Here is a 10,895-nt window from a genome sequence, read left to right as displayed (position 1 = left end):
GTTCGTATCATTATAGTCATTATAATTACATATTCGTATTCTTGCCGGGTACTGCTTTGTGTGAAACTCAAGATATCGCATAACCATTTGGATCATAACAGTTTGAATGGGCATTATATTTTTGATATGTTTTTTTTATAGCCTCAATTTGTTTCTAGCATCGAAATCAGTGATGTTATTATTGCTTACGAAAAAGGTATATTTGGTGTAATGGTACACTGAAGATAGACAGAGACGCATGTTTACAAAACATAAATGTTAATTTAAAAACATTTCCCCAAAGACTAAAAAATGCTCATAATTAAACAAAACTATACACAAATTGAACCTAGGTATTCTTTGGAAAACACCCAGAAAAGGTTTTAAGCAATACATTTTATAGAACTGAGAATGAACACGGGCAGTGTGTGAAAGAGAGAACAACCCGACCAAAGATCAGAAAACAGCCCAATGCCACCATTTGGTCTTCAACGCAGCTAGAAAAAATCCCGCATCTGGACGTGGTCTTTATCTGTCCCCTTAACAATAATGTATACTAGTTCAGCGGAATAGACGCCACACCTAACGCCTAACATTATAAATAACCCATAATATAAAACGAAAATTCGCGAGACTAACAAAGACTAGAGGTTCCTGACTTTGGACAGGCGAAGACATGCGGCAGGGTTAAACATGTTTTGTGAGGTCTCAATCATCTCCCTATACCTCTAGCCAACCGGTGGAATAAACAAACATACACCAATACTCACAGTTAAACTCAGATAAAAAGATGCCCGAGTCCGATGTTGGAATAGGTATCAGAAGAAAGATAGCATAGCATAAACAGAATAACTAAAATGAGGGTAACTGACAATTTAGACTAAAAGTAAAGCTGTGTCTGTTGTATTAAACGAGGCCATAATAATCACCCCAACTGTTTATTTCTTGATACTTACTAAAAATATGAATTGATGCAAGTTGGCTATTGCAATCACTGAGAGTCTGTCGTCATCGTACGCCGTACTTTAGCAAAATTCTAAAAACATCGAACCATACAAGTTTACCATTTATTTACGGATTCAAATTGTCAGACGTCTTAAAAATATATGAAACTAAACCACCAAAATAATCAGTATAAGAAGATCTACAAATAATTGGGTGCAGTTATGAGTTATTGTCTTAAGAGACGATTGTTATTACTTTTATATGGTTTTAGCAATTATGCTTAAAACGACTATAATAGATGGACAAAAGGTGTGGCGGTGGAACAAAACTACTGCCACGGCTAGCTGTTTCCCTTTGACAGTTTGCAGTGGACGTCACGGAAACCAAATTGAAAGGTAAAAATTAAAAAGGATGGAACAAGACGGTCGGACGGGACAGGGAAAATTAACACAAAGGGATAGACGACACGCGTTTTTAAGCAGAGAAAAATACTTATGGTGATATCGTTTCATGTATACACGAGTTTCAACGCAGCAATCACATTATCTTTTTTTTGTGTCTTCACTGTAGATAGCCAAAAACAACGAATTTAGGTATAAAGACTCTCTAACACCCAAGATTCTTTATCTGTTGACATAACGATATTGTGGATAATGGTTATCTAGGTCATTTCAAAATCAGTTTATATGATAATATTGTATATTCGTACTATTAAGGTAGCTTACACGAGAGAAGAAGATAGTAAGTACTATGTAGTTTTGCACTTTGTTCCATTGCTTTTAACATGGCGTAATGCTTATGGCTCCTAGAGCCGGTTTGGGCGGAATTAAATATCTAAAATTAACATAATGTTAACTTACTCTTATTCTTTCAAAGCTGTTGTTGCAAATTAAATATCCGGAAATAGAAGTACAAAATGTATGTCCATAAGTTGTAGATGTGGCGACATGTAGTCGGGAGTTTCGGACCGCCTAGGCTCCAGAAGCTGAACATTAAGTCAGTTTGATAAGCACTAATTGTGAGAGATCAATATGCTATTTATGCAATTATGCTATTTTGTTTATCGTTGCATAACTACCAATACTTATACGTTTGGCGAATATTTGTATAGGCCCTGTATACTAAATAATGCAGTGGCGGATCCAGCCATTTTAAAAGGGGGGGGGGGGGGGGTTCCCAACCCAGAGTAAAAAAGGGGGGGGGGGTCCAACTATATGCTCTCATTCAAATGCATTGATCGGCCAAAAAAGGGGGGTTCCACCCCCCCCCCCCCCCCTGGATCCGCCACTGTAATGGTCCAGGGATTGAATTTATAAGCCATATTGTTGTCTTTTTTAGAATTTTGCTCGGTTTTTTCTTTACTTTTTCATAATTTCCACAATCAATATCCAAGTAGTTTTCTGATGAGCTTGTCCAAAGTCAGTCACGTGTATATGTTGTAATTAAGAAGTTGTCTTTAGCTGCACTATGTGTTTTACATTTTCATTTGCTTACATCAACGTCATTCAAAGTAAAATTGATAGTTGTCTTATTGGCAAACAAACCAAATCTCGAAAACAGCAAAATTAATAAACAAACACATTGAGAACAATAACTTATTTCGGTGATAACTATTTGCGCACATACAAGGGAGAACCATTTTGTTAAGTTTCGGGGAGGGGCTATGAAACATGTACATTAAGAATTGTTTATGGCTTTTTACTTTGATAAAAAAAAATATATATATATATACAGTGAGATCACTTCTAACCTCTCAACAAAACTGTCAGGAGAACTGTTCCAGGACAGTATCTATCTACTGTCATCCTGACAACTTTTAGACAGTTTTAGACAGGCAGAACTGTTTTAGGACAGTTTAGAACAGTTTTATGACAAATTGTTCTGACAGTTCTAAGATCTGCACTCGTTTAATTTGAGCAGTCAAAATGCGTTGACTGTATATTTCTATTTATACTGCACTCGTTACATTTGACAAGTCAAAATGACTATATATTTCTATGTCATATACAGTCACTGACTCGATATCACTTTTCCTCAAGAATATTTAAACAGTAAAGCCGTGACTATATTTAAATATTCATGACAACCTCTCCAATCTGTCCTTCTTGCCAATGTATACATTTTTTTTAATGTTTCATTTTAGTTTTCTTCTTCTTCTTCTTCTTCTTCTTCTTCTTATTTTTCGTGTTGCTGGCCTTATACCACAATCATTCTTCCCCTTTGCTACAATGCATTTTTTTGGGTAAAAGTCATATTAAATTAAAAAACTTCAAACATGAAATAAATTAAACTGCTTATAGACCATTATTGTTCTAATAAAATGTGCTTCTAGGACAATCCATCAGTGATTTTCCTTTTGAGAGCCCTATTGACATGCCAATCTCGTATAAATGAGGGTCCTGATCCCGAAATCCCGGGCTTAAAAACATGAAATCCCGAGCTTATTGCGTATTTTAACGAAACATCATATCCCGATATCTCAAAATTAAAAAAAATATTCCGCACCCCGTAAATATCAATCCTGAAATCCCGAGCTTAAAAACACCCGATTCCCGACGTCCCGAATAAGTCCTGTCTCCCTCTAATCTCTACCCTACTTTCATTTTGGCCAAATCACTACTTTCACTTTCAACAATTATGTCCCATTCATGGAAATTATATCGTCCGTCTGTGTCGCTTTAGGTTAAAGTTTTTGTCGAGGTAGTTTTTGATGAAGTTGAAGTCCAACCAACTTGAAACTTAGTAAATATGTTCTCTATTTTAATGCCAAATTAGAGATTTTACCCCATTTCACGGTCCACTAAACATAAAATGATAGTGCCGATGTGGCATCTGTATACTATGGACACATTCTTGTTTCCACATGTTTTACTTATTTCAATATATATATGTTACTGGTATGACACCTTATATAGTAGATATTTCAGAAAAAAGCAGACAGAAAACAGAAACCCTCTGTATATTATAGTAGTATAATCGTAGTTTACAGGTGGATTAAAAACATAATTTTCCCTAAGGAGGTATAATAGTTGTGGTTCTTGCGATCTAAAAACCTTGATAAGGAGAACGCTCTGACTGGCTTATTTATTTTTCATTTTTTTAATCTATCATACGATTGGTTGTTCATGTGCATGTTAAAAACCGGAAGTCTTATCTATGACTAAAAGTCAGTCTGATAACGGAAACCATATTCGGACACCTATTTTGTCGTTTTTCTCCCAAAATAACTCAATCTGAATAATTAAGAACGGATGGCAAATGCGACTATGCATGTTACCTAAAGAACACAGAGTCGTGATGATTAATTTATTGAAGAAGGAGGAGAAGCGACACACAAAATGAGGTCTTCTCGTTTAATAGTATGATGATTAATTTATTGAAGAAGGAGGAGAAGCGACACACAAAATGAGGTCTTCTCGTTTAATAGTATGATGATTAATTTATTGAAGAAGGAGGAGAAGCGACACACAAAATGAGGTCTTCTCGTTTAATAGTATGATGATTAATTTATTGAAGAAGGAGGAGAAGCGACACACAAAATGAGGTCTTCTCGTTTAATAGTATAGATGCTAATTGTTGATATTTTAGTCCATACTAAAACGAATTCACTCCCCATCGATTGGTTTCAACAGGGTTGAGTTCAATATCGTAGCAGCTACGTAGCTGCTATCAATATCTATGTAACAACTAGTCTAGCTATAGCTACACGTGCAATAGTCAAAATCTAGCTGCTACGATATTGAACTCAACCCTGGTAATGTTAATTTCATTGTGTTGTGTATTTCTCCGTGTTGTATAATTCTTCGTGCTGTATATTTCTCCGCCGGATATGAAGCCTTTTTTTAAAAAGAGTTTTTTTTTCCTCACCTTTAAATCAAATAAATAACAAGAACACAATCAACAACAATAGAACATGGTTTTTTTTCTAGATTGCAGAATAAAGACAATAATAGTGGGTTGACTTGACATTTCAATTAACGATATAAGGATTCGGCCCGAAACGGGGAAATAGCTCGGCTCCCAAAAATGTCATTTCAACAGTAATGACCAGGGTTGAGTTCAATATCGAAGCAGCTACGTAGCTGCTATCAATATATATGTAACAACTAGTCTATAGCTACACGTTCAATAGTCAAATCTACGTAGCACTTTTTGCTCATGAATATTCAAATAGTAGAGGCGGAACTATAATTAAATATTCATGATGACCACTTCAACCTGTAGAGGGGAACAACTCAAACTTAATTTTTTTACAATTATTTGGAAAAACATATTTCTCTTGTTAATATTTTTTGTTTAAAATCTATAAATCATAATGTTTTATGCTTATTGTTCATATTTTAGCCCATACTCAAACGATTCTACGAAATCATTCACCATCGATTGATAATGTACATATTGTGTATATTTCTCCGCCAGATGTTACGCCTTGTTAAAGGGGGGTTTACCAATATTTAAATCAAATAAATAACAATAAAGCAATAAACAACAGTTGAAAATGTTTTTTTCTATAATTACTGTATGAAGACAATAATAGTATATTGACTTGACGTATCAACGATAATATAAGTATTCGACCCGAAACGGGAGACAGCTAGACAGAGCCTCGCATTTCCCCGTTTTTAAGCCTCATTCTTATTAACTTTATGTTAAGTCAGTACACTATTATTGTCTATGTAAATATGTAGATATTTTTATTTTGATGCATTTTATAAACTATTATGCATGTTTGTTTTGCTCACAAATGGTTGTCAATATAATGGAATTCTATGCTATTGTCATACAAGATACAAGTGAGAGGTAAGCTAGCTATGAAACCAGGTGTATCCACCATTTTCTACATAAGGAAATGCCCATACCAGTTTAGGAATGTGACAACTGTTTCCCATTCGTTTAATGTGATTTTGCCATTTGAAAAGGGACTTTTTGTTTTGAATTTTCCTTGGAGTTCGGTATTTTTATTAATCTACTTTTGACCAATATGAAAATGTTACTGAAGTATTACGTTTTTCAAATTTGTTTACCCTAGGAAACAGGTTAGTTAAAAATGCCGTTAGAAGTAGCAGTTAGGGATGCATGTAGTACAATTGGTGAAGGACCTCATTGGGACGAAGCTTCACAGACACTATACTATGTTGATATAGAAGATAAAAGTGTATCTCGATGGAACTCTGCTACAGGGGGAGTTCAAAAAATTAAATTAGGTAATGAGTATTATGTTAATGTATTCAACATGGTACACATTTCCATTGAATTCAATACATAAGATGCATAATGAGTATAGGGATACATAATGACACTAGATGAGATCAAGCGTTTTACATCCAAATCGATATTCGTCAAATTAAAATCTAGTTAGAGTTGTCTTGATAGGGTCCGTTGCATTGTTGTTATGGTTGCACCAATATTCCATTTCGTTATATAAATACAAAAGTAGTATAAGGCGGTTACGTCCCCCGGTCATTGTCCAGTTCTACATAAATATTTCAATCTAAATAATCGAGATATTATTTTTTGAAAAAAAAAACCAATAATAAAATAATCAATAGTTTTACACAAAGCAGTAAAGAGATAATATGTTTACACAATGCAGTAAACCATTATGAAAAGATGTCAGTTTTTGTTACATGCACAAGGTTGTAAAGCATTATTAAAAGGTTTCCTTATTTTTCCATAACTATTCCTTTTTTTTAAAATCTAGAAAAGACTATCGGATTCGTCATACCGTCAAAGAAAGGGGATGTAATTATTGGTTTGGGACAGACAATCGCTCGTCTTGAGTGGGATACCAAAACAGTTACTGTTTTACACGAAGTTGACCAGGATAAAAGCACCAGGTTTAACGATGCAAAATGTGATCCACGGGGTAGAATATGGGCAGGTATGCAAATTTGTTGAATTGTAAAGTTGAAATATACAATTGAAAATGTTGACATCTTTATTGAAATGTGACATTTATATATATTATTGAAAAATTTGATGTTGCCATCTACTATTAACATACAAGTTATTTCCGTTGAAATATATTGATGGCGAGACTTTGTTATTATTCATATTTTAAGGTGAAGATTCTGTTATGTTTTGCAATTTAACTTCTTAATAAGCATTTATTTTGTAGTTTCAGAAGATTTTAAATACATTTTGTAATTAATTCTGTAAAATAGATAATTCCCAGTAATTGCCATTATTTATTTTATTTTATCTTGCTGTCGATAAATAAATCTTTTGTTATGTAGTTATGGCCTCTATATAATTTTGACATTAAGCAAGGTATTCTTTACTCAGACTCTGTATGACGTCTTTGCACTGAATCCGTTGGATGTGCACTGACCCCTTTCAATAGCGATCGAATAATTGCGGTATTCTTATCAGACATACTTAATAAAATCTAATTTTTAATTAAAGGTACAATGGGACTTGAGAAACAGGTAGCTGTTGTTGAAAAGGAACAAGGCTCATTATATTGTATCGATACTGATGGTACTATAAAGAAACATCTTGACAAAGTGAGCATTTCAAATGGTTTGGCCTGGTCAGCTGACAACAAAACTATGTATTACATTGATTCTATACCAAGATGTGTTTATGCCTTTGACTATGATATCGAAACTGGTACCCCAAGTAAGTAGAAAACACAATGAACGTATTTACAGGTTTTCTTGGTATGTTTTTTTTAAAACTTACATAAATTGTATTTCAATTTTTTTTCTTAATAAAGAATGCATTAAAAAGTCTTAAATTGAACCGTGTTGTCAAATCAGTGCATCTTGGTTTTTATGTGTGGCAAATTTTTTATCAATTGTTCTGCATTATTTATTTTGAAAATTGCAAATTAGAAATTGGTTTCAAGACTTGTGCTGTTTCTACGCTGTTATTTTTTACCTGACGTTGCTGCAGGACATATTATTGTTTTAAATACGTGTACAGATATAACAGTCTAGATTGTGATTGATTTGTTGGTGTTTAACGCTACTTTCATATCGTTGCTGTCAGTTTTTGTTGGTGGAGGAAGCCGGGGTGCCAAGAGAGATCCACCGACCTTCGATAGGAAAATAACTCTAGAACCGTATGATTTTTTTTCTTCAGCAGTTTAAATACTATTGATTATAAAAAAAAGAAGATGTGGTATGATTGCCAATGAGACAACTTTTCACAATGGACCAAATGACACAGAAATTAACAACTATGGTTCACCGTACGGCCTTCAACAATGAAAAAAAAAACCATAACGCATAGTCAGCTATAAAAGGCCCCGAAATGAAAAATGTTAAAGAAATGAAACGAGAAAACTAACTATGAATTCGTTACCAGTATTGCCGCTGTTACGGCTTTAATGGAAATTACTTACGGTCTTTTTTGACTAATATTTATATAGCTCTTTCCAATGAGGTATCTGTGTCAGGAAATACAACAGATAAGTTCCATGTGTCATAAAGAGAAGACACGTCCGTCTTTTCTACTTCAATGTACTCTCTACGAAAACTACAAAGGAACATGCACCACTGTTCATTCTGCTTGAGAGCAACAGTTTACACGTGGTTTTTGATTGGGTTTTTGTCTCTAAAGCTCTTGTTTTCTACGTAACGATTGTGAAGTATCGTCTTTGGCATATCTGCCCTTTAGTCAATTTGGGCCTTTCTCATCACATGGCATCAACCGTCTGTCACCGTCGTCTATTTACTTCGTCTCTGAAACTACTTAGTGCAATTTAACCAAACATGATCACAATCATCATTTGGGTATGTGTGTCCAATGACCTCGCGCATCAACCAACATGGCCGACATTGCCAGACGTTTAACATTAGATCAAATGCAAGTTTTGTCTATTTTCCCTGAAACCACTATAAACGTCTGGCATGAACAATGGCGGATTGACTGAGCGGGACGAAGGAAAGGACGATAAACTTCATTTTCTTAGCATAAAATTAAGAATGGAAATGGGGAATGTGCCAAAGAGACAACAACCCGACCATTGAAAAAAACAACAGCAGAAGGTCACCAACAGGTCTTCAATGTAGCGAGAAATTCCCGCACCCAGAGGCGTCCTTCAGCTGGCCCCTAAACAAATATATACTAGTTCAGTGATAATGAACGCCATACTAATTTCTAAATTGTACACAAGAAACTAAAATTAAAATAATACAAGACTAACAAAGGCCAGAGGCTCCTGACTTGGGACATGTCTGGAAAAAGGTATGCAATATTTATGTGATAATATATGCTTAATTATGCCATTTTATTATCAGGTAACCAACGAGTCATTGTGCAATTACCACCAGACACCGAAAAAACTTTAGGATATCCAGACGGTATGGCCATTGATAGTGAAGGGAAATTATGGGTGGCATGTTTCTATGGCGGAAGGGTTACACGATTCGATCCTGAGACAGGTTTGTGTTTAATATCAGAAATTATTTGTCGAAATTTGGGCAGAAATTGCAAAACAACGAGGGCTTTTAATAATGATCACTGATTTCCATCTGATATTTTTAAGTAATGGTTTAAAAAAAATGAAACATAATACTGCGCAGATAAGTGAAATATATTTGAAGATCTGAAAGGTGCGTGCAATGCTTGGTGTGTTATTAAAAGTTATCTTATTTACTTGCTATTCGGACAGTAGCAAGTTTATTGTTACCCTCGAATTTCTCCGAGCGAGATAGGTGTTTTATAATATAAAAACTTACGGGAAAATGTTTTTAAAGCCTGTAAATAGCCTCTTTACAAGGAATATTTGCCTCCATCAAATATTTGAGAACGGCAAGCTGATTTTGTGTTTATAAAGTATCGAGTTCTCGCAGATTAAAGTATCAATCAGTACGCATTCTTCACGTGTTGTATGCAGTGTTTAACCCTTTTTTTTGTTGCATGATTTTTTTCTGAAAACAGATAACACTTAGAAATTCTTGTGATTTCACTGTTAGTTATTTTTCTTCGAAATTTCTGACCTCAGTTTGAATTTGAATATAGAAAGATTAGAAACATACTGAAACTTATGATACTGTTTATTACTTTTTTTTCAAGGTAAACAAATTCAGACAGTCGAGGTACCTGGCCTGAGGACAACATCACTTTGTTTTGGCGGTAAAGATTATGACGACATGTTCGTAACATGTAGCCGACATGGGTGTACATTAGACGAATTATCCAAGTTTCCTTTGTCAGGCTCGATATTCAGAGTAACTGGGCTAGGCATAAAAGGCTGCCCTGCAGTGATGTACGAGGGATAAATTATCAAGAAAACATCGCATGGAACTCAATATCAAACAGCATTACATTATTTCGTTTTATTCATACTAAATTATAATCTATGACAAGAATGAGTTAACTTTTATTATGTCTGGCCTTTGGTGTGTTTAATTCCTATAGTTTACTATTTACTGGATTTGTAATAACATGAGCAACACGACGGGTGCCACATGTGGAGCAGGATCTGCTTTCCCTTCCGGAGCACCTGAGATCACCCCTAGTTTTTTTGTGGGGTTTGTGTTGCTTATTCTTAAGTTTTCTATGTTGTGTCATGTGTACTATTGTTTGTCTGTTTGTCTTTTTCATTTTTAGCCATGGCGTTGTCAGATTATTTTCGATTTATGAGTTTGACTGTCCCTCTGGTATCTTTCGTCCCTCTTTTACTTGCAGTACATTTTAATTTTAAATGTTTTCAAGTTTCTTTTGATATCATGCCCGTTTCTATGTCAAACGTGACGACCCTGAAAAGTATAAATGGATTGCATGGTCATCTTTTGTGGATCCGAGTAGGCCTACTTTCACATAGGGGTAATTGGTGGTCTGACACCTAAAATATGCGCACCCCGTCCACGAACACTGATTTGCTTCGTTTAAAAGTTCGTGCGAATACATTAAAAAAAATCTCTTTATTTGCATAATATATATTCAACATGTTCAAAATGGATTTTCAAATTTTCGATATTGTTTGAGCAAATCCTTATTTCAATCACAAGTCACTGGAA

At 34.7% G+C, this 10,895-nt stretch overlaps 1 protein-coding gene across 3 annotated transcripts; it reads left to right on the top strand.

Annotated features, from left to right (window-relative positions):
- The first annotated feature begins 159 nt into the window (after positions 1 to 159).
- On the top strand, positions 160 to 10,244 carry LOC139481277 (regucalcin-like). Of its 3 annotated transcripts, none has more exons than XM_071264478.1 (6): positions 160 to 1,319; positions 5,954 to 6,128; positions 6,626 to 6,805; positions 7,330 to 7,545; positions 9,171 to 9,314; positions 9,949 to 10,244. In XM_071264478.1, exons 2-6 carry the CDS (start codon positions 5,972 to 5,974, stop codon positions 10,152 to 10,154), a joined length of 903 nt encoding a protein of 300 aa, XP_071120579.1. In that variant the 5' UTR covers positions 160 to 1,319; positions 5,954 to 5,971; the 3' UTR covers positions 10,155 to 10,244. The 3 variants fall into 3 exon arrangements, with proteins under 3 accessions (XP_071120579.1, XP_071120562.1, XP_071120571.1); XM_071264461.1 differs by having other exon boundaries at positions 160 to 1,665; XM_071264470.1 differs by lacking the exon at positions 160 to 1,319 and adding an exon at positions 5,633 to 5,724.
- Positions 10,245 to 10,895: the final 651 nt, after the last annotated feature.

The sequence above is a fragment of the Mytilus edulis genome, chromosome 1, assembly GCF_963676685.1.
Source record: "Mytilus edulis chromosome 1, xbMytEdul2.2, whole genome shotgun sequence".
Classification (NCBI taxonomy): Eukaryota; Metazoa; Mollusca; class Bivalvia; order Mytilida; family Mytilidae; genus Mytilus; species Mytilus edulis.
The sequence above is the reverse complement of the archived record's forward strand: the minus strand, read 5'-3'. Positions and strand labels throughout refer to the sequence as shown.

Excerpts from the sequence above, each read along its gene's own strand:
- LOC139481277 (XM_071264478.1), top strand. The coding sequence starts at position 5,972 with ATGCCGTTAGAAGTAGCAGTTAGGGATGCATGTAGTACAATTGGTGAA. Across the intron at positions 7,546-9,170 it reads TATCGAAACTGGTACCCCAA|GTAACCAACGAGTCATTGTG; the intron begins GTAAGTAGAAAA and ends TTTTATTATCAG. Across the intron at positions 9,315-9,948 it reads ACGATTCGATCCTGAGACAG|GTAAACAAATTCAGACAGTC; the intron begins GTTTGTGTTTAA and ends TTTTTTTTCAAG.